Source organism: Diadema antillarum, unplaced genomic scaffold (assembly GCF_040938485.1).
Source record: "Diadema antillarum isolate AM-2024a unplaced genomic scaffold, OU_Dant_1.0 seq00000807_RagTag, whole genome shotgun sequence".
Lineage (NCBI taxonomy): Eukaryota > Metazoa > Echinodermata > Echinoidea > Diadematoida > Diadematidae > Diadema > Diadema antillarum.
Window position 1 is genome coordinate 1,104,358 of NW_027271688.1, and position 13,726 is coordinate 1,118,083.

At 40.4% G+C, this 13,726-nt stretch overlaps 1 protein-coding gene across 1 annotated transcript in view; it reads right to left on the reverse strand.

The window, feature by feature from the left end:
* LOC139739570 (uncharacterized) overlaps nucleotides 1–3,551 on the reverse strand; it is an 81,008-nt gene extending 77,457 nt beyond the window's left edge. The window contains exon 1 of the mRNA XM_071650172.1: nucleotides 2,568–3,551. Coding sequence (XP_071506273.1) covers nucleotides 2,568–2,652 — 85 coding nt within the window. The 5' untranslated portion in view covers nucleotides 2,653–3,551. The remainder of the gene's footprint in view (nucleotides 1–2,567) is intronic.
* Nucleotides 3,552–13,726: the final 10,175 nt, after the last annotated feature.

Sequence of the window (13,726 nt, forward strand, 5' to 3'; positions counted from 1 at the left end):
CCCCCCCCCCCCCGCCCTGTCAGGGTTAAAGGGTTTTGGTCGAGACCTAATTTCGGGTTTCTAACATTTTTTGGTGAGATAATGGGAAACCTCTTATGAAATATGAAAGAGCATGTAATTCCATGAGTAATTTAACGTTTATTTGATGAAAATTGGTTTTGAAATGGCTGAGATATCCAAAAACAGAGCAATTGTGATAAGTGTGGGACCCATACTTTATTACGATCACTTTGTTTTACTTTGTTTTTGGATGTTTCAGTCATTCCAATCCCGATTTTCATCAAATAAACTTTGAATTCCTCTTAAAATGGTATGCTCTGTACTATTTCATAAGTGTTTTCTTGGTATCTCCCAAAAAGTTAAAAGCCCAATTCTCATCTCCACCAATACTGTCTATCCCTTTAAATAACTTTACACTGCACCACACAGTTTCAACAGTTTTAAAAATGACTGACGAAAATTCTCCCTTAAGTTCACATCATGTCTCTTCCGTCCTGCCGAAAAGAACAAATTAAACGGTCTGTTGGGTCAAGTAAAGAAGACCCGGAAGTTGTTCTGGTAATGTAATTACTGAAATCAGGTGTTTTTTAGATTTGGCTTCACACTGTGATTCTCTTCAAGGCAAAACGTAACAAAAGTGACGTATCTACGAGATGATAATTATACGCATATAATGTCAACCATCGATGAACGTAGACGAGCTTTATCACGTATCAGCTGAAGATAACTAACCACCGCGCGTCGCCCCACACAGGACGCGCCACGACCGCCAACATCGTGCACATCACACGCAAACCCAGAGCTATTAAAATCAACGTCATTCCACCGGAATCTCCATTCTCGCTCTTCCGCATGAAATACCATCCTCATTACACGAACTCGTGTACCAATCATCTTCCGCGTCGCTGGGGTTCTCAAAGCATTTTTCCGTGAGAGGCCACCCTAATATTTCTATAACGTAGGCAAGGTCGTCGGCAGAAAATCAGAAGCGATCGACACTTGACCTCACAGGTTTTCACACCAGCCTAACGTAACACAACTTAAAGCCACCATTTCAAGCTGCCCATTGCCTAGATACAATAGTATTAAATCAAACTAAAATACGTAATTAGCCATTTGCAGATGAAACCAAAAAATCAGCTTTAGTGCTTCAAAATAGTTCTAAAATGTGAGTTAGGGATAGAAACAACGAATGTAAAATTTTGAATCGGTATGATTAATGTTAAAGGGGATGGCTAGTAACTGATCAGTGGGAATCAGTGGGAATGCTGGGGATGATTGTTCCAATCCTTGTGGGATCCATTTAAGTGAACATTATATATCTATTGTTGTGTGAAAATTATTTGCTTCAGAATGGTCTCATACCAAGTAATGTGCAGTTTAATGTTTCCAGGTTAGCTGCCTGCACAGTGATCGTTAACGATCGCCCCGTCAATGTACAAACAAACAGCGAAAGCGTTTCTGCGTGACACTGATAAGGAAAGAAATAAAGTCTGAATGACTTTAACGACAGCGTTAAAACAGAACAATCATGATTTATTATCACTTTGTCAGCATATGACTTTAATGGATCAAAAACCTACAAGAAAACATACAAAACTACATATACGAAACGACGAAAAAAAGTTGCCGTTTTACCACGTCCCCCTAACGGCGGTACAGGGCAGGAAGCTAGGCAATGTTTCTGTTTATCTGGCCCGCAAATGACACTTGTCAGTGCTCACTTTACCAGAATTACGCGTCCTCTACAGCGAGTTAAAACGCACGTGTGTTTCTGATTAGCGAGTGAATCACTACATCAGGGCATAATCCGGCGCATACAAGGCCATTAACACAAAAGCGTAGGCCTACGTGTTTGATTTAAATCGACGCCGAATCCAAATTATCAGTCTGTCACTCTCTCGTAAAGTGAATTAAATGCCAGTTACCACACATTCGTCTATCTTTATGACGATTTATTCTTTCCCACGGAAAACAAAACAAGAGAGAAAATACGGGAGAGAAATGTAATGTCAAATTATTTTTTCTCCTGTCTGAACAGAATGCCAAATTTAATTTCCACTATAACCATCATGTTTATTATCATCTGGGTCAGCTCTCTTAGCCTCCTTTCTACGAACAAAAAACAAGGAAAGAATACAATATTCGTCTGCTTGTCGGACAGGCAAAAGACAAAATGGCATGATTTATGTAACACAGAGCTAGACAACTTCTCTGTATTTTCAAGGTTGTAGATATCATTAAGCCTTCAGGCGAACTTCTCCCATCCGGAGAGGTCCCACCTTCCTGGCCCACCTTTGCTTCTCGTGCCGTCAATCGGTTGTATTAATTATAATGTCTTCGCCTTACATACGGAGCCAGTGGAATACGCGCCGACTATGCTGACGTGATTGGGAATGGATTTTTTTCTCAGAAGGTGACGAGTTTTAGAAATGCGACTTTACAGCGTTAAATATATATATATATATATATATATATATATATATATAGATGAATAATAAAAAAAGTACATGGTCCGTAAAGACACAGCGAAAATTTACATTTGACCAGCAAGCGGATCGACTTACCCAAACTTTCGGCAGAGAGAACTGGGTATATAACCGCGACTGTGGCGAGAAATACCCTCACGGATGAAGCGCAGAGGTAATCCATGCTGTCAGACAAGGTTCTCAAACTTGGGTCAGCGAAGTAAAGATCACTACTGTCAGATAATCAAATATAACTTATCGAGGGAGGATCCGAAAAATTATAGATACACTCCAATAGACCGTTTCTGAAGTTTTTTTTTTTTTTAATGTCCCCTCCTTGAATGAAGAAGGGAGAGTCAAGCGAATGGAAATCTGGGAAGGTTTCTCAAAAGACCATAAAACCCACTTCAATGTGAACGGCGGAGAGAGAAAAATTGACTACCACTCGACGACTCCCAGCCCCCCGCCGAAAACCGGTGTAGCGTAAAGTCCATGTAACACTCCGTGCCGCTTATCCTTCTCTGCGCCGTTCCAATCACAGTATCTGTGTGCTCCCTTCCGAGACGTATTCTCCAAACAGCAGGAAGCCGAGATAATCCTCAGAATGTCAGTGATGCACTCCTTTCTTTTCTCCAAGAAGCTCGAAGGTATCACTTCAGGCTTGTCGCTGGCACTCTCTGACAGCTGTTACACTTTTCAACGACGTCTATGCAGCAGCAAAGTATATGACGAGTCTGCCTGTCCGGTGGCACTGCACTGACTGGTAGTAGGGTAAGCCACACAGTGCTAGATATTTGCCCTCCAGTGATGGATGGCGACCCCGTGTATGTTCCGCGGGGGTTAGATGGAGCAATGGAAGATTCTTCAGACGTCGGCAAAACTTCGGCGCACCGCGGCTCTTGGATGAATTGCCGACTCTTACCGTCGGCTCCTCTGTCTGGAATGAGTGCGATTGAGCCAAGCACGGCGTCAATGCTGAAATAGAAACTTTTTTCCGACCTCGTATTAAAGTTTCTGAACTCCTAGGCGCATGGATTTGATTGGACGAAGCGCGGCTGCTGTTGTTAGTGGTAGTGGTTTCTTTTTTCGTTTTCTTTCTCCTTGTTGTTGTTGTTGTCTGTGTGTGCTCCCGATATATTTCCCTTCTGTAATCCTGTTTTTACTACACGCTAAGAGACGTACGCACGCTGAGTTTCACAGCGAGGTTGTTCTGGCCTCGGCGGTAGAAACCATCTGCAGTGATCCGTGCGCGAGATGCCGAACCTTATTATTGGTCCAGCAAATAGTCTACACCCGGATTTATCGCAGACTTTGATTAAACTCATGGTCGGATGATGTACCATTCGTACTGAATCTTTTTTTTTTCTTAGTTTTCTTTTTTTTTATCTAACTTGCTTCTCATTTCCTTTTCCTTTCGATTCTTTTCCTCAGCGTCCAACCAAACTTGCTGGATAAGGTGCCCTAGATGATGTATTTATACTGGAATTCCTATAACTCCTTCGCCCTTTCCTTCTTTAGTTCAAGGTTCGACTCGATACGATAATTCGATACACTACTTTTCAAAGAAATCAAAAGTACTTCTTTACAAGGTAATGTTTCGGTCAAGACAACAAAATTTCAATCCAATGATAAAACTTTGCTCCGATCTAAATAGGACATTCATGCATCACACTACTTTTTCTGTCACTCAAGAGAGGCTTTGACCGTTGTAAAACCATGGAGCTGTGGCTCCATGATAAAACAAAGTAAAAGACTTCCATGAGCAGGCGAAACGGAACTTCGGAGACAGTCCTCCTATATATTATGTTTGGATAAATTGTGAGCCGCTTCTTGCATGAAGTGTTGACATTTCCGTTTTTGCATACACCAGCCGTTGAAAGCAAATCCAAGAGTAGGAAGGCGTGTTTTATTACACGTGCGCATATGACTTTCTCAAAAGCGTGCGATTGGATACAGTATATGGTCATACGGGCAGAGTTGTCCGCTCATGTGTGTCTCCTGACGCTGAAGTATGAATGCCTGCGCACAGGCGAGGGGGAGCTCGTTGGTAGGCATGGTAGGTGGCGCTCTACACAATACCGCAGACTGCTTTTCGGCTTAATCTTGTAGTGATCCACGATAATGAATCGCAGCCAGTAATACGTATTATACTATGCGACACTCACACATGGAAAAGAAGAAGAAAAAGAGAGAATAATAATTTCTCGAAGAAAGAGAGAGGAGGGAGGATAAAACAATTCAAATCCGTTTTGACCCTCTTAATTTTGACCAAGATATGATATCATGTTGATATCATTCAAAATTCTCCACCAGTAAAGCAAATTCATATCCATTTGGCATTTTTAGATAATATAATGATTTGATATTGAACAGTACAGTTGAATTGCCGTTTTAGATTACTTCCCCGTCCCCTCTTTACCTTTGGTACTTGATGTTATACAATTCCCATTTCACTGATCAAGAAACACCACAAGCAGGAAAAAACGGGAAAGAAGCTAATGTCAGTCATCAGAAAAAGACAGTTTTGACATTAATATCAACTTTGATACAGTCAATCGTACATAGGATTCAAAAATAGTGCAATAGGTCCATTTCAAACATCATAACAAAGTACCTCTAGAAACTACAAATTTCCACATTTTGAAAGCTTTCTTGAACTTGAAATTCTGACAGGAAGTATGATCTGTGTGTGTGTGTGTGTGTGTGTGTGTGTGTGTGTGTGTGTGTGGGTATGTGTGTGTCCTCCCGAAGTGCAACTTAAACTTTCAAATCAAACTTTTTAGGAGTTTGAACAATTAGTCATGATTCCCGATTGTTCGGGGAAATACTAGTACGTGTATCTCTCTCTTTTTTTTAAGGCATTTTTGTCTCCGACTTTATCAGGGCAACGCGGAGTTCCTCCTTATCTTGTGAAGAAAATTTACTGGCTTCAAGGCAGGCGAAAAAAATGTAGGCTTAATGACGAGCTTTTTTTGTCACTGTTGTCACTATCATTTAGCTATGTCCGCGTCTGACGAATGACTGTTTTCCGGATTCAAAATTGAACGTGAGGAAGTTCATCCTTACATTCACAAGTTTTCATTTTCGATTCCCCCCCCCCCCCGAAATCTTGAACTTGTTGTAATGGCGTCAGTCAGCCTTACTTCCACTCCCTTCTGGTATCGAATTATAAGTAATTATAGAAAACCGGATTAACAGGGGAAAACGGTATCATAATAAATATGGTTTGCATCAATATTGACCTCCAATGCGCACTTTGTCGCAGACGAGAGACGTAGTTGACGGAGTTGCTGACGTTCGATTCCTCCTCTGCCTCCGATAACGACCATGGATGGCACCAGGGATCATCTTCGTCCACCAGGATGACGATGATGATGATGATGATGATGATGGTAATGATAATGCTATAAATAATACCAATAAGCAAATGTACTTGTACAAATGCATTTGTGCTAATAGTACAAATGAAAAAAATTCTGATAATTGTTAGAAATACTAAAAACAATGATAAACAATAAATATGATGATGATAATAAGTAATGATAATAGTGCGAATAATGATGATAAATGTTTCTTATTAAGTGATTTAACAGCAAGCTGATCAGAGAGCTGTTACAAGAAAGCAGTTAACGTACAATACCAATGTTAATTGTGACGGGCACATTTGTCTTTGAGTTTCTTTTTGAAAGTATCACATAGATGGCGTTGTTGTGGTAGAGTGTTCCAGATAACTGATCCAGCCTGTGAGATTGTGCGTTCGACTGCCTTGGGATTTGAAGTAATGTTTTGTCGTTTTGCGAAAGAATATCTGGAGACTGTCAGGCTGTAGGGGTGGTTGTGAGTGGGATATATAGGTACTGTGGAAGAGCACTCATTATTATGCATATGTCACCTGTTTGTAGACCAAAAGGGCTAGTTCTTCACACCAAGTTAGGCGAGCCGCTCGATTTTGGACTTTCGGGAGTCATTTTAAGTCGCTAGCATCCATATTTACCAGAGGAAAATGTCCAAAATGCAGCCTGCCCAGAACAAAATTGGGATTTCAAGCTATGACACGAGCTTAATTGACACTGAATATATCTAGTTCCACCGGAATTCGAGGACTCATACTCACAGTGCTCAATTGATTACGGTATCCCACCTTGAACAGTTAAACAGAAGGGGCTCATTAATTTTTGGGACAACTCACGAAGCCTTTGTCTGCTTCCTTTATGACAGAAACTGCTTTCAAAAGCATCAAAAGCGAGATATCTTGATAAACTGATACTTCCTAATGATAATCAATTCCGTATTTCGCTGTAAACTCTATGTGTATATTTTTCAGCTTTGTCTCACTGGTTCACAGGATGAATCATCTAAAGCGGATGTGACAGATATATATTCCAAAATAAACTTGATTTTTAAGTTCTCATAAAGTATGTTCATCATCTTAACCTGTCTGTGAATGCCCATACTACTCTGAAGTTCGTGACCTCGAGCAAATTCTTGTTGACGAAGATCCGGACATGACAACTCATGTTAGCTGAGTGCGCCTCAACGGCAGCCGAGGATCTACGCAAGATTGGAAGAGATTAAACACTTTCCGATGGAGCGACCACAGAAGAGTCAGTGCCTCCTGTTGTCTTCAGACGCTGAAAGTGCTAAAAAGGACAGAACTGAAATCAGTCGGCTTAAGGAAGAGGTTTCTAGGGTTCCTGGGGTTCATGGGGCTTTCGGCTTCCTTGAGAGCCCACACACTTTCATCAGCTGCAGAACTTGTCACACGCGAGAGGAAATACGAACACATTACTCCAATCCTGCGTAGTCCCAGTGCACTGGCTATCGCGACGAAAATTGGTACTTGATATTCAGTTAACCCCCTGGCTTTCAAGACGGTTCACTTACCCATGCATGGAGTTAACCCACTGTGTGCTTCGAGTGCCGACTGACGCACAGAAAATCACTATAACCTTGTACACACAGTCCAAAGTCAAAGGCACCGAAAGGGTTTAGTAAAGTGGTACACCCGGTTTCCGTATGAGCAATGGCTTAAGCTCTTTACATGCAATCGTAAACGTGTTCGTGCATTATTAGTCAGAGCTACTATGACGCATGGTGGACATAAAAGGAGAAAAAAGGTTTTCTCTTAAATGGCGCCATGGCGACGTTCCTCAATACCTTGCTCATTGATCTCATGAAACTTGACATACACTGGTAATTGAATTAAGCGAGTCCACACGCACTTAAATTCATTCGCTCTGGCGACAATTGCCTCGACCGAAATAAGAATCAACGTCCTTTCGTAATCGGCAAAGCATCTAAGACATGCTTGCGTCAAATATTTATATATTGCACGCCGATATATTTATGCATTTCACTTCCTTGTAAATATATGAAAAATATCCAACAGTTTAGAACGACAATATTGTATTTTTCTCTCTAAAAATAGTTTATTTCTTAACGCACTCTAAGTTATCTTCCGATTAACTACCCATATTTCATTTTGGGAAAAATAAATCCCTTGTTATTTTCGCCCAAATGACTCTTTAGAATGTCAAAACCGAGTTTTCGAAGAATCGTACCTTCGGAGTGCAAAAATGATCAAAATCGGATGAGAAATGAAAATTCATCACATTGTCTTAGTCATTTCACGTACAGAAATGACAAAAATCTCATATTTCAGCTGTATGAATACAGAACTTGTCTTAAAACCACCCAAAATAAATAAGAGCAAAATGTTAACTGTGATATATTTTGATATGGGATTATGCTTTTACCTACATTTTGTAGATAAAAATATACTTTCTTCCGAATTTCATATATAACATACATGAAAAATTGTGAGGGCATGACATCATCAACTCACTCATTTGAATATTCATAAGGACTGGGCAAGAAATATTTTCCGAAAAAGTCAGATTTCAAAATGTCATATCTCCTTTATTTCTTATCTGATTTTTGCCATTTTTCCAACTTTCTGTAGGGATTTGTTCTCATTCTTTCAAAGTTTATCTATATTTGGGATGGATTTCCTGTTTAAGGGATTCTAAATGGTTGATGAGTGGGTCTCTGCTTAGGAAAATATGTGATGGCGGTTGACTTTGGTTGTTTAATAGAAAGAGTAAAACGTTGCTGAAAGGCAAACGAGGAGACCTTTACTTAACCTTCTATGAGGTCATTGTTGTCACATTTTCTCTTTAGTTATGGTAGATGCAGCAATGTTGTCACCCTAAAATTTATTTTTCTTTTACTTCATATTCATCATTGACATCATGACCATAGCCCCCCCCCCCCTATCCGACATGTACAATGGTGAAAACATTCTTTATGAGTATGAAATAAAGGTGCACAACCTTGACCTTGGCCCCACGGAGGTCATACATTGTTCTCGATCATGTGACTGTTTTACCCAAATTGATGACGCGTTTTGGCCCGGCTGTGTGGTGCAGTGTTCTGTCAACACTTTGCTCCACCCGCTGGACAGAAGAGAGAAAGCATTCCTGAGCGAAACTTTCCGATGAAAGACGACACATCAGGATGGTTCCTGGAGATTTGAATCGCTCTTCGGGGAAGGATCGTGCTCCTTATCCGTTTTTTAGAGACATATGTGCGAACTTGTTGTTGTCGTTGTGTCTGTATTTGCTCGTTTCTTTATCTGCTTCTTTCTGCCTCACACGCAAGCAAATGTGTTTTTTTTTCTTCTACGTATCAATTGCGGTATTGAAATTTAGTAAACTGTCCTATCACTCAGTTAGCAGTTTGATCTACGGGATTTTTTTTGTCCATTCAGTACTGGAAGTTACGCAGATGCAGCGACTGTATTCACAACAGAAGCTGTGGTAATGCAGATCAAGGGGGTTCAAGAGATGGAGTCACAACAGTCTTTTTTTCCCACTTGAGCACATGTTAGATGCCGCCACCTAAAAAAAAAAAAAAAAAAAAAAAAAAAAAATGTGCCGTACTGGACCTGCCAGTTGATTCATGTTTCATTGCGTAATGATCAGCCACTCTCAAAGCAAGATATGTCTTTATGATGGGAAATATACCTAACTTTATGTTAGTCCAAAACGAATCTTCGGATCGCTCAGAAGGATGACGGCATTATAAAAGGCAATAAAATGAGCCGTCATTCTATGATGCGTCTTATTCATTTGTATAGGACTACAAGACAAATTTCCACAAGTGTTCTTCTTTGAAAGTAAACTAGAAAGTCTCAGGAACGTCTGTTCAGTGCATGGTGTGAGCACGGAGTTACAAGAGACTTGGTGTACGTTTATGATACTAATGCTAGAGGGCAATTAATTTTGGAGGACGTTGGCACAAACAGTATAATGCTGTCTCTCCAACAGGAAGTTTGATTCCATGTAGCATATTACACCTAGAAAATATAAGTCAGGCACTGGAATTCACAGCAACTGACAGCGTTCATGATCAGAGGTGAAAATCAAGGGTTGTGCTTTTTCACATTGCGGAATTCCAGTGTTAGTTTTTAAGCTCGGGAGTTATGCCAGAAAACTTTGCTATATTTTAGTATTTTCGTCCGTTAAGAACATCCTCTGTTCTCTGTAACGCTTCGATACACATTGAACAACAAACAACTTCACAAAGTATTGCTTTAATATAACGACGAAACATGATTTTAGGCTGTTTAATTAAGATTGTTACTGTGACAAAGAATTCCGTTTGCCAATTATGAACCTCAACCATGAGAATATGTATTTACAACATCCATCGGTGTTTCAGAATCAGACCGTAAATCATGCTGGTTCCATGACATTTGCTCCTGCTGCGACAGTTGCTCCCATGAAATACCTGCGTGCCCAGGCAAACTTAAACACTCTGCCCACAAACATAGCCCTAAGCCTAATACTAATCCTCACACCAAACGAAACGTAAAACCCTATCACAACAATAACCCTAACCCTAAGTCCTTGACAAAAATAAGACCGGAGCAATTGTCGCAGAAGCAAATGTCGTGTCACCATCTTGCACTTGTCACCGAATCAACTAAACTGTCTCGGCGAGTATGCGCAGAGCAAAACTGTTTGCCCTCGGTCTGTCTGTGTTTTTATTTACAAAGGTAGAAAAAAAAACAGAATCTTCGTTTCGAGACTCATTGAGACAGCAAAGGACACTAAACACATCAAATACACAAAATATCGGAAGACGTGCAAATACACGTCTAGTAGGGAGTCAGCCTGGAGCTTGATCCGATTTTAGACCCTCCAGTCATCGCTTGGGGGAAACCCCGAACGTGAGACAAACCAGTCATATTTGATTCGTGGAAGAAAGGGGTCGGTCGACCCGGTATGAAATTGAGAAAATGCTAAGGGGAAACGGATCACAGCTGACATAATAATGTGACTGATCGCTATAGGTCCATATGAATTCTGCTTAAGTTAATCTTTTGCCCACACAGGTCTTGGAAGAAGTCCTGGATGGCATCCAAGTTCGCGATGCCACAAGGGACCCTCAATAAAAATACGAGGATCCTGGATATCGCGTTACATTCCAAAGAACCATTAGTAGACCCAAACGTCATGACCTTTACCCATTCAAATTTTTTTTTCTCCTCTCCCATCCCCACCCGTCATTCGACCCTTCCGGCGTTTGGTCGCTTTCGTGCTCACGTCCAAAATCGATTTATAGTGATTCCACTTTGGCCTTAACATTCAAAAGAAGAAAAATGAGGTCAATAGGTGAGGGTAATAAGTAATCAATTTGATCAAACCCCATTTTCTTAGTTCTGATCGTGACACTCCCCTTTAAAGGGGAAATCCAGTCCAAATATAAAGTTAGTCTTATAAAAAAGAGTAAGATTTTACGTGTTCAACGGTAAAAATTTTGACTGAAATCATATGATAAATAAGAATCTTATGAAATTTTGAAGTTTTGATATTTTCTTCAAACCAATTCATGTACAATGGGTATGAATATGCAAATGAGCGAGCTAACCATGTCATACCCTCGCAATTTTCCATTGTTCATGTACAAAAAAAAAATGCCCAAAATTAAATGTTTCTGTCATTGAAGTCTGAAACATGACGTTATTCCTGGCTAAATAACTTCAGAATAGTGATCAGTTAGATATATGAGGATTTGAGCCTCGGGCATAATTGCGTGTGAATGACAAACTTGAAATTTCAAAATTTTATGTACAAACTATGTGATAAGTTGTGAGGGAACGACATGCTCAATTTTCCATTTGCATATTCATATTGACTGTTCAAGAACTGTTTACCCCCGAAATAGCGAAACTTCAAAATGTCATAACTTCCTTATTTTTCATCCGATTTCGATCAAATATATACCGTTGAACTCGATATATTCTATTCTTTCTTAAATTTGGACTGGATTTCCCCTTTAAGGTTCAAATTTTGAGAGACGCTGTTGAAAATCTTTTTGAGAACTCCCATCTGCACAAATGGGTTCTCTGTAAAGAATTCAAATCCGTTGCATATTAAAAGAGATGCGAATTTTGGATTCTTTAGATTCCAAAATTATTTGAAAATATTCACTGAAGAGTAGATTTACTTGTAGTATTATGTTCTTGCAATACGAAGTACATGATAATTCACAACAATCATGGGTAGATCATTACTTCAGTGGTTCGCTAATGTGAATGTTTGGGTTCGGATATGACGCAGCGCATTGATAATGATGCACTTCATAAACTTCACAAAGTTTACCTGCAACCATTGAAACTTCTCAGATTCTTGATATTGAAACACCATTCGCCTATATGATTATACATGCGACCACTATACCATAGATGAGGAGGGGGAGGAATAGATGCTCGAGAAAATATACAAAGCAAACAGACGAAGAGAAAGGGTTCAGGATGGGGTGTAGGGTAGCGAAAGGGAAGTGAAAACGAAGTGCTGGCTTTACTTTACGTAAAGCGCGTGTTCAAACTATCGGAACTCGAACCGGCCCCTTTTCCCCAAACAATTTGTTCTATCTTGCCGTACTGCTCTGCTGCCGAGTGGTACATTGTATTTGCAGGAATTTCGTCTGATACAGAAAACGGCTCCATGAGAGGTCAGTGGCCTCTCTGGCGGATTTGCCGCAGCCTGAGTTTCACCTCTAACCCATCCGTAACCATACATTCGATTTGCCCTTAAATACAGCAATCGGGAAAGCAGCCATCCGTTTCAACAGCACGCACAGATATATTTTCTTCTAAAGCTAAAGACCCTAGGTTCATGAACTCGAAAAGTCATCGATGGAAACCAAAAGTCAAGAAGTTCTTTAACGCTGACAAAGTATTGGCATATGACGTTCGCAAAAACAGCTATCACCTTGGGTAAATACTCAGAGCTTTTATGGCAGAAGGGTATCTCGTAAAGAAAAACGAGTGCTATTTCTTAAAAACCTAAAGCCATCAACATGTGCTATCTTTAGAGAGCCATAATCTATTAATCAACTGTATGATCTGATGATGTGTACTACCTCGGCAAAATGAAAGTCCAGAAACTTTGCACTCGAAGACCAAAATGGCATTCTTTTCTTTTTCGAGGTGTAAAAGAAATCCCTTCCGCCTTCTATTGATTGAGTTATTTAAGAATGAGGATGGCGTGAAACAAAGGAACTGAAACTTTGTCATTTGGCTTTCAACGATGTTCAATAAAGATCAAGGATAAATCAATAACCGTCAAAAGTCGTACGGATGGGAAAGAATGCGAGGAATCATGCACCTCGCCCTGCGAGAGAAGTAATTACAGTGGTCATCCCACGAACCATACAACCACGAGTCATACGGTCCACAAATTTGACATTGAGAAAAAAAATAGGTCCATGAGTCAAAGCAAACGAGCTGGACTCTAGCCAAAAGGTCCAAGAGTCCGACAGTAGGCAAACAAGGCCCATGAATCCGACACAAGGCAAGACTGACACTGCGTATGTTAGCCCTTTGATGTAATGAGTTTCGGACTCGTGGGCCTTTTTTTGCCGTTTACGTGTCGGACTCGTGGGCCTTGTTTGCCCAGTGTCGGAATCATGGACCTTATTTGCCTAGTGCCGAGCTCATGGGCTGTATTACTTGTGGGCTGTATGACTCGTGGGTGCCTTACTCGTGAAGTGCACTCATGTTATAAACCCTCGTCAGAAGTCCTTTCGGTCAAGCATATAAGCTCGAACAATGTGATTACGGATCACGGAGCCATGAAATCAGGCGTTTGGAGAGGTTGTCCTGCAACTTACCCCTGAAATAGTCTCAGGTTAGGTATTTGCTGATGACAGAATTACAATCGACTTACTCTTGCAAATTATTATCTGCA